The sequence below is a fragment of the Amphibalanus amphitrite genome, unplaced genomic scaffold (assembly GCF_019059575.1).
Source record: "Amphibalanus amphitrite isolate SeventyFive unplaced genomic scaffold, NRLGWU_Aamphi_draft 000048F_arrow, whole genome shotgun sequence".
NCBI classification, from domain to species: domain Eukaryota; kingdom Metazoa; phylum Arthropoda; class Thecostraca; order Balanomorpha; family Balanidae; genus Amphibalanus; species Amphibalanus amphitrite.
This window is the reverse complement of record NW_024881544.1, coordinates 1,397,991-1,412,876: the sequence shown is the minus strand read 5'-3', so window position 1 is coordinate 1,412,876 and position 14,886 is coordinate 1,397,991. Positions and strand designations below refer to the sequence as shown.

Below are 14,886 nucleotides of genomic sequence, written 5' to 3'. Positions count from 1 at the left end.
GTCACGGTTAAAAGGAAAAACAAGTTAAGATACACTCATCAATCACATCAAACAGAACACAATTCAAATCACACATTCATCATTAAACACGCAGATACAACTCGGAAACAGAGCGTTTAAAAGCTCCCAGAGGGAGATGTCTAATGTCATGGGGCAGACGGTTGTACAACTGGGCTATGCTGTAGAGCAGGCGCCGCCTCCCTGCTTCGGTTCTCACGCGTGGGAGAGACAGATCAGTGTCCCGCCGGGTTGAGCGTGAGCGAAGGGAAGAGTTGGCCAGGATTTGGGAGAACATAGTATCCGGCTCTTCGGTGCAGCGTATTTTGTGGAGGAAGTTAAGAGAGTGGATTTCGTACAACTGACGGGCGGTAGGCCAGCCCAGTTCCTCTCGCACGTCCGATATGTGGTCAAATTTTCTTCGGCCGGACACAACGCGCAGCGCAAAATTGAGAACTTTTTGGAGGCGTTGTGTGTTTTTGTCCGACCCGTTTCCATAGACCGAGAGACAATATCGGACGTGCGAGAGGACCAAGGCGCTGACCACAGTAGGCAGAAGTTCACAAGGGATGTGGTGACGCACGTGGGACAGCCCAATGAGGATACCGTTGCATTTTTGGACGAGGGCCGATACGTGAGCGTCCCAGGTGAGGTGCTTGTCGAAAACCACGCCAAGGTTCCTCACCGTGGGGCCCTCACGGATCGTGTCCTCACGGAACCGAATTGAGATGGGATCCAGGCTGCGGCAATTTTGGCGCGAGCCAAAAACTATGAGCTCAGTTTTAGCTGTGTTAACTTTTAAGCCGTTGGTATGAAACCAGGCATCAAAAGAGTCCAAAATTTGTTCTAAAGTGGCGATGAGATGAGGGAGGGAATCTTTTTTGCCAGAAAGTAGAATTTGGGTATCATCAGCGTACTGCACCACGTGCGCCCCGGGAGCGAAAAGAGGGAGGTCATTGGCAAATATTTGGAACAGGAGCGGGCCCAGCGAGGATCCTTGGAACACGCCGATAGGATTGGGTAGAGGATCGGAGAGGACTCGGTTTCCTCGCCCGTCAGTTGTGCAAACTGATTGGGAATGGCCACGGAGGTAAGAGGAAAACCAGGTCGGATCGATAGAATAGGTTTGAAGTTTGGATAGTAGCTTTGAGTGGTCGATGACGTCAAAGCATTTGGAGAGATCGAGGAGACATAGGAGAGTGAGTTCCTGACGGTCGGTGGCAGAGAGGATGTGATCGGATACGGTGGCGAGCGCGGTTTCTGTGGAGAGACAAGAGCGGAAACCGTGCTGGGATGAGGAAAATAGATGGTTGCCAGACATGTAGGTGTACAGCTGCTGCTGAGCAACTTTTTCTACAAGTTTGGCAAAGGCAGGAACAATTGAGATAGGTCGATAGTTGGATGGATCAGTAGGATTGCCCGCTTTGTGGATGGGGTGGACGATAGAGTGCTTCCAGGACGCGGGAAATTCACAGGTTGTGAGACAGGTGTTGACAAAGTAGAGAAAGACGTGACCGATGGAGTCGAAACAGAGGCGTAGGATCCGGATGCTGACACCGTCGGAGCCGGAAGAAGAGGAATTTTTCATGGAAAAAAGGACACATCGGAGAGAGTGAAGGGAAATAGGTTGTAAGGTGAGTGCACAGGCGCCTACTCTAGGTAGTCTGCAAGGAAGAGGAAGGGGCTCCCCCCTGTCTCGGACCTCAGCCGCGACCCGAGGGCCGACCCCCACAAAGTAATCGTTCAGCTCGTTGGGGGTGGCCTCAGGCACGACTCGCTGAGTGGACCTCTTGCCCTCGATCACCTGCCGAAGGTTGCGGAAGGTGGAGGCCGGACCCTGCCTCCTCACCCGGCTAGCAATGTCGTTTTTAACGTCACGACGTATAGCAGATTTTACTTGTTTGTCCAGGGTGAGGAAGGCAGGAGTCCGGCCCTCTCGGGCAAGAAGTCCACGGCGCCGTGCCATGAGTCGCAGGGTGGTGTCCGAGGCAGGGGGTAAAATGATATAGCACCGGGCAAACCATTCTCAGAGACTGCTGAAGAAGATGGCAGCGTTTCTCAAAAGTTGTATAACCGCAACTTTCATTTCCAGGGCCATCTTATCTCTCGAATTGAGTGTTTGCCAAGACCACCCCGTGCCTGATCTCCAATCCCATTCCATTTAGCACTGATCCGACTTTGGAAAGAGCTTTGAAGTGATCAGGGTGGGTTCGAGCTTATTGGAGCAAACACAGCCTGAACCCTTGGCCTGAACGGTTCCAGTCTGGCTATCCGTTCTTCAAGGCGCCGCGGTTGCGGTTGGTTTGGCGCATGCTGCACCGCATGACAGAGGTGTACTGCGGAACAGCATACCTTCCCGTCAGCGCTCGAGGTTCCAGGATGAGAAGGGACCGACCGCGCATGGAGGAAGCTGTTTTAATTAGTTTTTTTTTTGTTGCTGCATTGCTGCAGTATTTAGTATAAACATTTGAAAAAATGACTCGTATTGTAGGGTGGTGGAACTCATTTTTTTTCTGGATTTTACTGAATTATGAAATGTAGTTATAGAAGCGAAGCGCCACCAGGAAAACTTACCAACGCTCTTTTATGTAAAATGGGTCTCTGGTCAGTTCACTGGGTCACCATTTTAGGTAAAAAGTAAAGTCAGCACGGCTCCTCATCCTGCAAGAGACTTTCATGTTCCACCTCCAAAGCGAAAAAAAAAACAAACAAGTTATCGGGCTGCATTTTCGTAGTAAAACTTATTACTTCGTATCCCTCCTGGGCCAATATGCCCAAACTCAGCATCGAGGCAAACAAACTTCTGAACGGATGCAACAAGAAAGACCGCCGTCGCGGTCCCCCAGGACACACCATTCAGTCTAAGCCCTATTGACCTCCGTCTCCGGGGCAGTTTATTGTCGTTCAACGCACCGCTGCGGGGCACATGTCGACCTCTGATCTTCCGGTCGGTGCGCACTGCGCATCCCCCCGGCCGTCTCAGGTGACCCCACACTAATGATAATGAGCATCCCGAGACAGCCGGACGGACAGGCAGCGAAGCCGCCGGCTTAGGATGTCAGCTTCCGGCACCGCCTCGTCAGGTTTTTTGCCGCAGTGTGGTGGATGTTCTTGTTTATTCAGCCACAGCCATGGATACGCCGCGATAACACGGATATGTAGTGTGTTGCTAACAATCTAGTGTACTGTCTAGTGATAGATCTCATGGAGATAAAATGTTGGCATATCTATGTGCAATGTATGTGCTAATAAGCAGCAGATTTTCGTTGCCGTGGTTCCCAGTTGGACGGCATGTGTGCATACTGCCTACTGTATTAGCTTCAGCGTCAGCAGAGGCGAGGCTTGCGCAAGACTAGATTGAAAACCAATGAAAGTAAATGATCAGAAAAGCCATCCAAAATGAGGTCTACCGCCTGGCAAATCAAATCACATTCGGACCAAGTGAAATGAACGTGACTTGGATGGCCACTGGCAGTTCTCCAAAGGCCAACCAGCGCGGCATGCCGACATGAATGCTAAAGGCTGAGCAGTGAAACCGGTTTGAAGCTGACTTGTCTGAAAGTCAGGAAATGATGTAGGTAGAGCTGTGTGCAAATGGCCTATCCTGAATACATCATCAATAACTTGAGCCAGGCGGGGATTTCATTTCTCCAATCATTGGTCAATAGGACAAATGATATGCTTTGCTGATCACAGATCTTGTATGTTGCAACCTAATGACCGGTATATGATCGGACTGTTTTAATGATTAGAAGGTATACCCCATCATCTCGCCCGCATGAAACGACAGCTGTATGTATGTTGAAAATGAAATGCACACTTATCTGACGCAAATGATATTGGAAGAAAAGGGAAGGTTGAGGGCATTTAAAATATGAGAAATATTGGAATGTTTTAAAGGACGGAAGTCGAATACAACTTTTGTGAATACGTGAGCATTGACAGTCAGTTAACCCTCGCCCGCACATGGGGGGGGGGTTGCCACCCCCCCCCCAGGTAGTCTTTCTGCTCTGCACTCAACATTTTTTATAGCTAGAAGGCTGATTTGTCGTATAGCTGCTCGTCTATCCTTTCTTGATGCCCACTGAAAATTTCAAGTTTCTGTGATTTTTGGTTTCGGAGATATGACCTTGTTTTTCAGGTCATGTCATGACCCAAATGGCCAATTCTCAACATCTTGCGTTTGCCATGGGCCTTGTGAGCTTTTGACACCCTGATTTCGGCCTTTTTTGCCAGTCTTACCTCCCACCTATCATGGAACATGTTGTTCGACGATGTACAGGGGTCAAGGTCAGGGTCAAGGTCAACCTAGGTCATCTAAGATAATTGCGTTTTAGGCAAGCTGAATTTACTTTTTGTGAAGTTTTTTGACTGCATTTTTGGTAAAAGCTTCTCAAATCATGATTTCATGTAATATGGACCCAAAAACAATCGGTGCACACATCAGTATACACACAGACACACACAGACATACAAACACATATAATTGACCTTGACCTAACTTGACCTGAAATGACCTCAGCAGCAAAATTATGGTCGGGTAGTGTGAAAAAGAGGTTCTAGCTGGCTTGGCACCAGAAAACAGCATCGTCATCGGTATTTGATAAGCAGCGCACGTGATATCCAACGGTGACCCAAAACAGCAACATTTTTTAGTTTGACCTGACCTGGAAGGTCAATGACTGACCTGAGAAGGTAAAACTGGGTATCATTGGATTCGTCTCTTCCCAAAGAATCTTTTTGGTCTTTACCGCTAAGCTCTATCTCCAACAGGAACGAAATGGCGCGGGGGGGTGGCAACCACCCCCCCCCCCATGTGCGTTCTAGGATGGGAAAATGGCATGTGCGGGCGAGGGTTAACCCTCGCATGTGTGCGGCGTTTGCCAGCTTCTAATGTGTAGGGGGGTCGGTTGGACCCCCCCCTTGCCGTTTGGCCCCTGATCGAGCTAGAGCTTCGCGGAAAAAAACGAGCGTGTTGCCCGTGACGAGAGGAAGCCGATGATACCCAATTTTAAGGTCCTAGGTCATTGGTTGACCTTCCAGGTCAGGTCAATGACCCAAAGTCGGGAAAATCGGTACCTGTTAGAAAGTCGTAAAGTGTGGCTGCTATGGGGTTTTTCGGGGTGCTGATCACGAATATCGTGTTAGTTTTGATCAGAGATGATGTCTTGAAGCATTTAGACCAGGTCGGGTCAGGTCAGGTCAGGTCAACCAGTAGGCGTCGTGACGGGTATTCGTAGTACGTGTCAACCGCCTCTGACAGCTTCGTAACATGTTACGAAGTCACCAAAACTACTTCGTAAATGTTCAAATGGTTGCTAAATTCGAATTCAGCTCCAAAAACTAGCCTAGCAACATGTAAAACTCGAAAAAGTGACCCGAGGTCACCCGAGGTCACCAAAGGTCAATGACCTGACCTGACCTTCAGGTGACCTTGACACACACGGGAGTAACATCAAATCACATGTTTGAACGTTTGAAACCACGAAAAGCTTGCAAACACGCGGCTAGTGCGAGCCGACATACGCGAAATCGCGATTCCGGCCAAACATGGTCTCGGAAAAGAGGTCACAGGTCAAAGGTCATTTGGGTCAGGGTCATGAAATTTTCAGGGTAGGTGTAAAATTAATCAATGCGAGGGTACTGAAAGTTTCGTCGCGATCGGCCGCTTTTTACGCGAGTTATTCGCGAAAACCCATGGGGGGGGTCCATCCGACCCCCCCCCCCCTACACATGCGAGGGTTAAAGGGCATCTTACAGGAAATGTTGAGCATCCAATGACAGGTTAGATGATAATGTAAGTTGTAACTATAGCTCTGTGGCTCAGTCCAGCAGTCTGATCTTGCCACCTCACTTATCAACCAATTACCACAGAGACATTCCAAATATATTCAAAAAGACATACAAATCTTTTGGTTCAAGGAGCCTTGTTTACTCAGTCAGATAATATAAGCAATCGCTGTTCCAATCTAAATATATTTTGAATTTATCAATCGCGTGTTTCCTACTGTTCAATTTTGCTACCAATTTTGCTAAAGACATACAAATCTCTTAGTTCAAGGAATCTTGCTAACTGAGTCAGATAATATAAGCATTCGCTGTACCAATCTAAATATTTTTTGAATTTATCAATCGCTCGTTTCCTTCTGATCCATTTTGCTACCGATCATGTTATGAATCCACTCCTACTTTTTTAATGCTTCATTTGTAATTACATGAGTGCTTCTAAGTTTCAGCAACTCAATGCCTTTTACTGCCGGTTTGTAACCATTGGAATGTAACCGTGAAATACTCGCATGCTCCCTGGCTTAAAAACCGTTTACAATAAAGGCTTAACCCTCGCCTGCACATGGGGGGGGGGGGGGTGGTGGTTGCCACCCCCCCCCCAGGTAGTCTTTCTGCTCTGCACTCAACATTTTTAGCGCTAGAAGGCTGATTTTTCGTATAGCTGCTCCTCTATCCTTTCTTGATGTCCACTGAAAATTTCAAGTTTCTCTGATTTTTGGTTTCGGAGATATGACCTTGTTTTTCAGGTCATGTCATGACCCAAATGGCCAATTCTCAACATCTTGCGATTGCCATGGGCCTTGCGAGCTTTTGACACCCTGATTTCGGCCTTTTTTGCCAGTCTTACCTCCCACCTATCATGGAACATGTTGTTCGGCGATGTGCAGGGGTCAAGGTCAGGGTCAAGGTCAACCTAGGTCATCTAAGATAATTGCGTTTTAGGCAAGCTGAATTTACTTTTTTTGATTTTTTTTGACTGCATTTTTGGTAAAAGCTTCTCAGAGCATGATTTCATGTAATATGGACCCAAAAACAATCGGTGCACACATCAGTATACACACAGACACACACAGACATACAAACACATATAATTGACCTTGACCTAACTTGACCTGAAATGACCTCAGCCGCAAAATTCTGGTCGGGTAGTGTGACAAAGAGGTTCTAGCTGGCCTGGCACCAGAAAACAGCATCGTCATCGGTATTTGATAAGCAGCGCACTTGATATCCAACGGTGACCCAAAACAGCAACATTTTTTAGTTTGACCTGACCTGGAAGGTCAATGACTGACCTGAGAAGGTAAAACTGGGTATCATTGGATTCGTCTCTTCCCAAAGAATCTTTTTGGTCTTTACCGCTAAGCTCTATCTCCAACAGGAACGAAATGGCGCGGGGGGGGGGTGGCAACCACACCCCCCATGTGCGTTCTAGGATGGGAAAATGGCATGTGCGGGCGAGGGTTAATATACAGAGAAAAAAAGGACTTCTTATACCTGTCCGTTATTTGTGAACAATTTTCACTTTGGAGAATCTCAATTCTCAATGCAAGAAAATCGCATATCTATGTAGAATCAGTCGAGATATCAGAACCTCACAATTCACTCAAATAAAAATCGATTTGGTTTAATTCTATCTTGTCCAGTTTTCAAATTTTGCAATAGAGTACCTAAACTTTCCGTATGTCGCAATGTCCAAGGTCAAGGCCAGGGTAAACACACGCAATATGCGGGGCGGCACCATGCCTTCCTGTCGAACAACAGCGTGCCTCACTGACACTACTGACCCGCATACCAATTGCTCTCAAATGACGGGACCTCACTCCACCGTGCGTAAACAAAGGCCCAGTTGACTTGGTCGGATCTACCGTCACGATCATGGCTCCACTGCTGAGCGGCGACCTGGGTCAGGTCACGGAGCGAGCAGATTAAACACATGTGGCACAGGTCAGAAGGACACTGCCTGGTGACCGTGAAACGCGGTGAGCTGTCAGCGGGCTGAGTGGGCGAGAGAGGAGGCCGGACGGTCCGCCGGGGCCGGTAGTGCCGTATGGAGTTCACCCAGCCGCAGTACGGTCACTGCAGTGTGTCAAAAGCAGTGCACATGTACTCTATACACACACACTAAAACACACACAACCCGGGCTCCATCGGCGATGACCCTGAGAACTGTGGGCTGAGGACAGCGCGTTCCCACTCGTCTCTCAGTCTAGCGATCCCTCTGATCAGTCTCAGTCTCTCACCTCTGGATCCTGTGCTGATGGTGACCAAGCAGAGCACACAGCCGGCGATGAGGACCGCGGTCCGGCCAGCCGGTGCCATGGCTGGCTCGGCGACTGGGTGCGGCGGAGCGGGCGGCAGCGCGCCTCTCACAGGTGTGCGCCGGCTGCGGCCATGTTGCCACTGATAGCCGGCCGATCGATAGCGCTACAGTGGCCGCCGCGCGCCGCGCGCCGCGCGCCGTGCGCCGCCGTAGTGACGTCACAGCGCCTCGGCGACCTCGACCCGGCCGCCGCCGCCGCGGGGAAAAACGCCGGTCAATACGGGGGTACCTGACACACGGCCGACGCCGCAGAGCAGTGCCCCGCGGCGCGACAGATTGGGCCGTCAGGAATGGAGGTGATCAGCGCGCAATGACCTGTAGTGTAGCGGGGTCAGCGGGGGAGCACAGACGGTTGTGCAGTGACGGCTGAGACGGGACAGGCTGACCCCGTGACCCACCTCCCCGTGAAAGAGCTATATGGGGCTATGACAGCATGTACGCAGCAGTGAATGCCGCTCAATCGGAGCAATTACCGGCTCGGCAGTTATTGGCTTCTTTGGCTATATATGTGTATGTACTTACGGGCGGGCGCTGGTGTTTTATAGTTCAAAAGAGACGTTTTAGCATTAAGTGATAATCTTTAGGAATGGCGTAAAACAGTAGCGGCGAAACACCTTCAATTAAAGGGGGGGAGCACTGCCGACTTTTGGTCCCATTCTTTCCATGTAACGCCCATAGGGCTAATGTTAAAATGGCAAAATCAACGGGGGCACGTTGCCCCGGTGCCCCCCCCCCCCGTTCCGCCGCCTATGTAAGCTATGGCGTAAAAACGAGGGAAGCATCAGGTAAAAATGGCATTCCTTTGGTCACACAGACTACTGAATAAAATATTCCTTAGTACTTCTAGTCATGGCATGATCAATGATCATCTCAATAAAAAGCGTAGGCACCGAGTACCCATTTTGTATGCAGTCACCTGTTGACCTCAAGGGTCAGATCAATGACCCTGAAATCAGGATTTGGCATTGCTTTGACCCTCCCCAGACCCCACCGAGAGGGGCTGGTGTCACCCCAGACGGTTTTCTCGTTATTTGTCGGATAAGTTAGGAAAAGGAGCTGAAATCCAGCATACATACTCGAACTTTGATGCAAGACAGATCTTTCGAAATTGTGAAACCAACTCAATTTTCAGGCCAGGTCAAGTCACTGACCTACGACGTCATAAGCAAACCTCTGCACGGTTAAAAACTGTCAATTATGTAATGCTTAGCATGTATAACGACGGGGGGCGAGATAGGGACCCCTCGTCATTTCGACCACGATTAAATTAGAGGTTCACAGCAAAAAGCGTGTGCACCGTTGCCATGATGAGATGCAGCGACTGATGTTTAATCTTGATGTCTCAGCCCCCCCCCCCCCACACACACACACCCCTTCTTCTCAGCAGGGACAGGGAAAGGTCAAACAATACCTATGTTCGATTTTACGAGAAAAAAAGCAATACATACTCGCAACATTATTTTGCTCTGGTTATTCAACACACGACTTTGATCGCTGGGCGCAAATGTCACCGGTAATTTGTCAAAGATCACAAGCAATTTGGCTGCATTCAGTGAACCTTATGACGGCCAGCAAATTTTGTTTTTGTTGAAAATCTTGCTGAACTTACAACGGAAAGCTTGATTCATGACTATCTTCTTACGTAGGTAGGTAGGTAGTAAGAGCTGCTGAGAGAGTAGCAATGATAAATAATCTGGTCATTAGATCCAGAATGACTCCGAACATTATATCAATAATCGAGCGCCGTTCCCCTTCAAATTCTGTAGACAGAAGTCCAAAATTCAGGCAAAATACAGAAATTCACATGGGCAGCGTATAGCATCGTCGTCCGGGCCTCCGGCCCTCACCAAGCTCCCCGTGTTTTCAGTAGAGGCCGCAGGCAGGCTGCGTACCAGGATTGTAGGTGGCGTTAGCATCGGCGCTATGTAAGACGGCTTTCCTAATTCCTACCCAGGCCGATGCCGGACTAACAGTCCGATTTCATCCTGTCGTCTCAGGCAAACACTGAACTGTAGGCATACCACATTGTCAGAACACCTAGGTGATGATTTAAAGGGCGTTTGCATACGGAGGCTTTGCCAGTCACCAACAGGTAGCATAATTTACATAGTTGTCTGATGCCGATAGCTCGCAGACACCTTTCTTCAGATATTTTATCATTATCCATCATCAACACTGTGGTAGGTACTTTAAGCCCACACCGGCCGAGGGGGTAACGCTCCCGGAAGGGTTTTTCGCGATCGCTCGGAACAGCTAGCGATGGAAAGTTGGAAGTTGGCACACCTGTCTTTTTATTCAAGTCGAATCTTTTGAGACACCAACCGCATTTTTAGGTCAGGTCGGGTCACTGGCCTGTGAGTAAACCTCTATAAGTAAACTTAAAGTTATCAGTAAACCTCTGCACGGCCCTAAAATGTCGCAAGTTTGTAACCCTCTCAGTGCCAGAGGAGCTTTTAAAGGAAAATGAAGCTTGGGGACTTAAGTAACCTCCCAAGGTCTCGCAACTTGTGTATCTCGGATTTCGCTTACTGGTCATCTGAGGTCAGGTCGTCCACGTGACTTCTGCATTGTACGTCAACGGGAAAATATGTGAGCTGCTATTTTGGTGCCGGAAATGATCTAAAACTATCACAAGTACAAACATGATATCATTATTTAATGCGCTTCTTGCGAAATTCAATGTTTTCATTTATCTTGCGTGACGTCATTTATGTTGATAGACGCTTTTATTTAATAATTACCTCTCAAACTCAGCTAGTGGGTCGCGAAAGCCACCAATGGGCCAATCAGGACGACCTGCCGAGTCGAACGGCATGCATTATGACCTTTTTCGACCAGCGTCATGTCATGACCTGTGTGGCTCTGACCTAACCTTGACCTGAGGTCGACGCCCTAAATGGACCTCACTAAAACAAAAAGAGTATGTCATTTGACGCGTCTGAGCATGACGAACGCGCCGTAAGATCGTGGATCCTCGACCATTGTTGGGCGTTAGCGAAGGTATTTATCAAAAACCGAATTCGTATCTTGGCGCACCTGAGGTGACCTCAGATGTCATCAGCTAACCTGAGGCTTTAAAATCAGGAACCAGTCGTTACGTCTCATAATGGCAAACACTCTTTGTTTTCCGCGAGACTCTAGCTTAATTAACGGCGAAACGTCGAGGGGTCATACCTGCCCCATTTCTTCGGCCCCCTCGTACCTGTAGGAAATGGATAGGCCCGGTTAGGGTAAAAAATAATACCAGCTTAATGAGGCACTTGATCATAGACCACTACATCAGAAAAGGGTCTGTTTTGCCTTTGACTTGCTTTATGATGTAGGGATGGCAAAAATGACAAACATTACTACTTATGTCTATATAGTAGCACTAGGTATATCCTCTTGAGTCCCGCCAATTCGCCCATGAATGGAGAGCAACGAAACTTTTTTGGCTGAGAGCTTTGGTGCCAATAATGACCAGATTGGTGACATTTCAGCCGTAAAGGTCATCGCGCATGCGCAGTGACATGTATACTGGGATATACAAAAATACTCAAAGCCTATAAAATCTGACTGAAATGCAACCCATGAAAACTTCCATACAAACATCAAAGTGTATTTTTTCGTTTGTTTAGGGCGTAAAATGGCTAATAGTATTGACACGTTTCATTATCAACACCACTCGCCCTTAACTTCAGCTTCTTCTGACCCTTGCCCACTGCTCTTAGGTCTTTAGTTGCCATTTCCTTTGAAGATATAGAACTTGTAGCACCTGTTGCGAATCGATAAACAGTAGAGGAAGACCTTGCAGCATTATCTGAAGCGACATCTCTAAAAAATCGCCGTATGGTGTGTTTTAGAGAGGTGCTTGCCTATGTCATTGTGCTTAGGGGTCGGATTCTAATTCATCGGGCGATTTATCAAACTTTGAGTGAGGATCTACGGTCATTGAGGTCGCCAACGATTCGAAGAATGTCAACGCTCAACCACAGAGCCATTTGAAGGCATAAGGTTGTTTGTGAGCCACAAAAAAATGGCTTTCACTAACCCAGCAACCATGTATACTACAGTATATATGACTAGTCCTAGGCACAGTCCGTTGTATACTGACGTTTACATTTCTCCGTCGTGCAGAATCCCGTTGGTCACTCGGGTGTACATTTATTTTTTTCAGAGGTCAATTCCTCCGAATAATTGTAGTGCTACTTCTTAAGCACGTCTCAAAATTTTTCGGGCCAAGGACATTTGTATACCTTAGTATACATGAACTTTAATTCTTTCTGGAAAAGTTCCAAACACACAAGTTTGTTTACAAAACCTGCAAGCAATGATCAACAACGAATGGTTATGTTAGCAAAACAACAGTTTTCGATGAGTCATACTCTTAAAAAGAAATAACAGGAGGATAATTAGGAGACGTACCTCTATGCTGCGACCGCCGAGATACCGGGAAGATTCAAGCGCTGAGGCGTCAAGAAATTCAACTTGAGGATATAAATTCAGCCACCAGGTGGCGGACCATGGCATGAAGAATGCAACGCATGGCCATGAAATAGCCTAGCCATTAGTGAATTCCGTAGAGATCGACTTAAGACGATGTATACCCCAGTATACAAAAAGAACCAAGAGGATATACCTACAACGACTAATTGCAATGCCCTCACTCTAAGTTTCGCATTGTTCATGTATTTGGCATTGACAATATTTGCATGCACCTCATTACTTATTTCATTGCATATATTGCCAGCACAACTGGAACATTTCTGGCAATAATACCGTATGTCAGTGACCTGGTGGCACAGGCTCTAAGCAAAATATGCTCACTTCATGCCATGCAGTAAATAAAAAAATAAATAAAAAACGCTAGTCCTTCCACTTCTTGATTTCAGCCGTGTTATAGATCAAGTACAGGCTGCTGACGCTTTGGACGACAAAAGATAGTCACACGTAGCCATCCTCCAGCGCCGACATTCAGGACCTGTTGCTATTGATGGGGCCAGCTCGCCCAGGCCGGAACCACGCTGATTGGAACGCCGTCTCCACCCTCCCTCCCACCCTGTCGCCCCCCCCCCCAGACAGGCCGAGGCGGCACGGCGCTGACGTCACAGCAATGTCCCGGAGCATGGCGTACTCTTCGGGAATGTTCCCGAAGGAGCCAGTGCAGCCCGTTCGCCACCGCAGAACGGCCGGCGAAACACTGAGAGACTGGGTAGCAATGGTAATTTTATGTGGGGACTCTGATTAGATGGGATTAGATGGTAAGATCCGGTGGAACGAAGCGAGTGGAACATGGCGGAAGAGGATTGCATATTTGCGACTCGACCAGCCGACCAGTTTCATGTTACCGGTAGGTCGACCACTGTGCAAGCTTTCAGCAAGATATCTAAAAATCCTCCAATGAAATATTTTACCCTGAAAATAAAATATCGTTTCAAGTTTTTCAGAAGCTTCATTGACAGTTCCGTTCCAGGCTCAGTTAAAACTAAGAATTCGGTAATCGATTTCGATTCCAGTATAATCTAGAACAAGCATGGACGTCATCCTCCTTCATCTCAACGCTGTCATCCCCAATTTGGACAACCCTTGGACATTAGGGTGTATCGTCGAATTTTGATTTTTTTTAATCGTCTTCACTACTAAATTTTATTGGTCCCTGGCATGTTTGAAGCCGTAGGATACCAATCAAAAAAATCTGGGACGAAAACCTAGCCTGCTGCGAGCGGTTGAACGGAGGCCTGTCGGGACGGCGCCAGGCGTTTAAGTCTCCCCGTTAGTTACGCGCACACTAGCACCACGCGGCGGCTGGCGCCGTGCCGCCGCGTTCCCGGTCAGCCGTGTTTTAGCGTTCACTGACGGGTCGAAGTGATTATTCTAAGCTTTCCTAAGAAGCTTTCTGCCCCGCAGCTCATTATTGAGCAAGAATATCGCACAAACTGCATAGAACATTGACATGCAGGTTGTCGGCACATATGGAGAAGGGGATGTTTTGGTTAATGCCTCCTTTAATAGGAAGAGATTGTGGAAGAACAACACATTTCTCTTGGAAATTACTCATCCTCCTTCTTCCTACGTGCCTGCTTTAGTAATCGAAGTACCCCTATTGACTCTACGTTCTTGATTCGGCTGTCGATTTTATGCATGGAATTCCGCTATATTATATTTTCTCGCTCAATGTCCCCTGAGCTATATTGAGGCGTCACGGGACAGCAATGCTCAGCACACAACCGCAGAGAAAAAGTCAATGTGGCCATGCGTTTTGTATGCCAAAATGTGTGAGCCTTGGTGTGTACCAGCAGCCGTTGTCACCATTGTAATTTTCACGACTTTATCTTTATAAGGATGCAATTGCCCACTTCCTAGTTCCCAGACTGGGTTTGGAGATATTATAGTTTTACAGAAACATTTGGGAATGTCTGTAATGTAAGTTTAAGCGAATACCGAAAGGAATCCACATATTTTCGATTTCCTGTTTGCTGTATTGCTTATTAAATGCCAGACGTCATGATGGCATGGCTGCGATTGATGGTATGCCGGATGGCCAGGGTACGAACTCACGGTAAGTCAGCTTGGCCGGCAGGCATCAACAGGCACAATAGTCTTACACTGATATCGTCACCCTCAGTTATTCGTCACCATTCAGCAACAAGCCCAGAGCTTCGGGCTTTGAACCGTAAGGTACAGGTGTAGGAGCAAGACATTGCGCCGATTCGAAGGGCTGGAAGGGCAGCATCGCGGGGGCTGGAATGCGCCTGAGCGGCTGAGACCATCCCATTGGGACGGGGGTGTTCTGGGTGCACTCA

General features: G+C 47.9%; 1 protein-coding gene across 1 annotated transcript in view; it reads right to left on the bottom strand.

The window, feature by feature from the left end:
• The window catches only part of LOC122377620 (protein cab-1-like), a 30,082-nt gene extending 21,705 nt beyond the window's left edge, over window positions 1-8,377 (bottom strand). Inside the window, exon 1 of the mRNA XM_043357869.1 lies at window positions 8,025-8,377. Coding sequence (XP_043213804.1) covers window positions 8,025-8,103 — 79 coding nt within the window. The 5' untranslated portion in view covers window positions 8,104-8,377. The remainder of the gene's footprint in view (window positions 1-8,024) is intronic.
• Window positions 8,378-14,886: the final 6,509 nt, after the last annotated feature.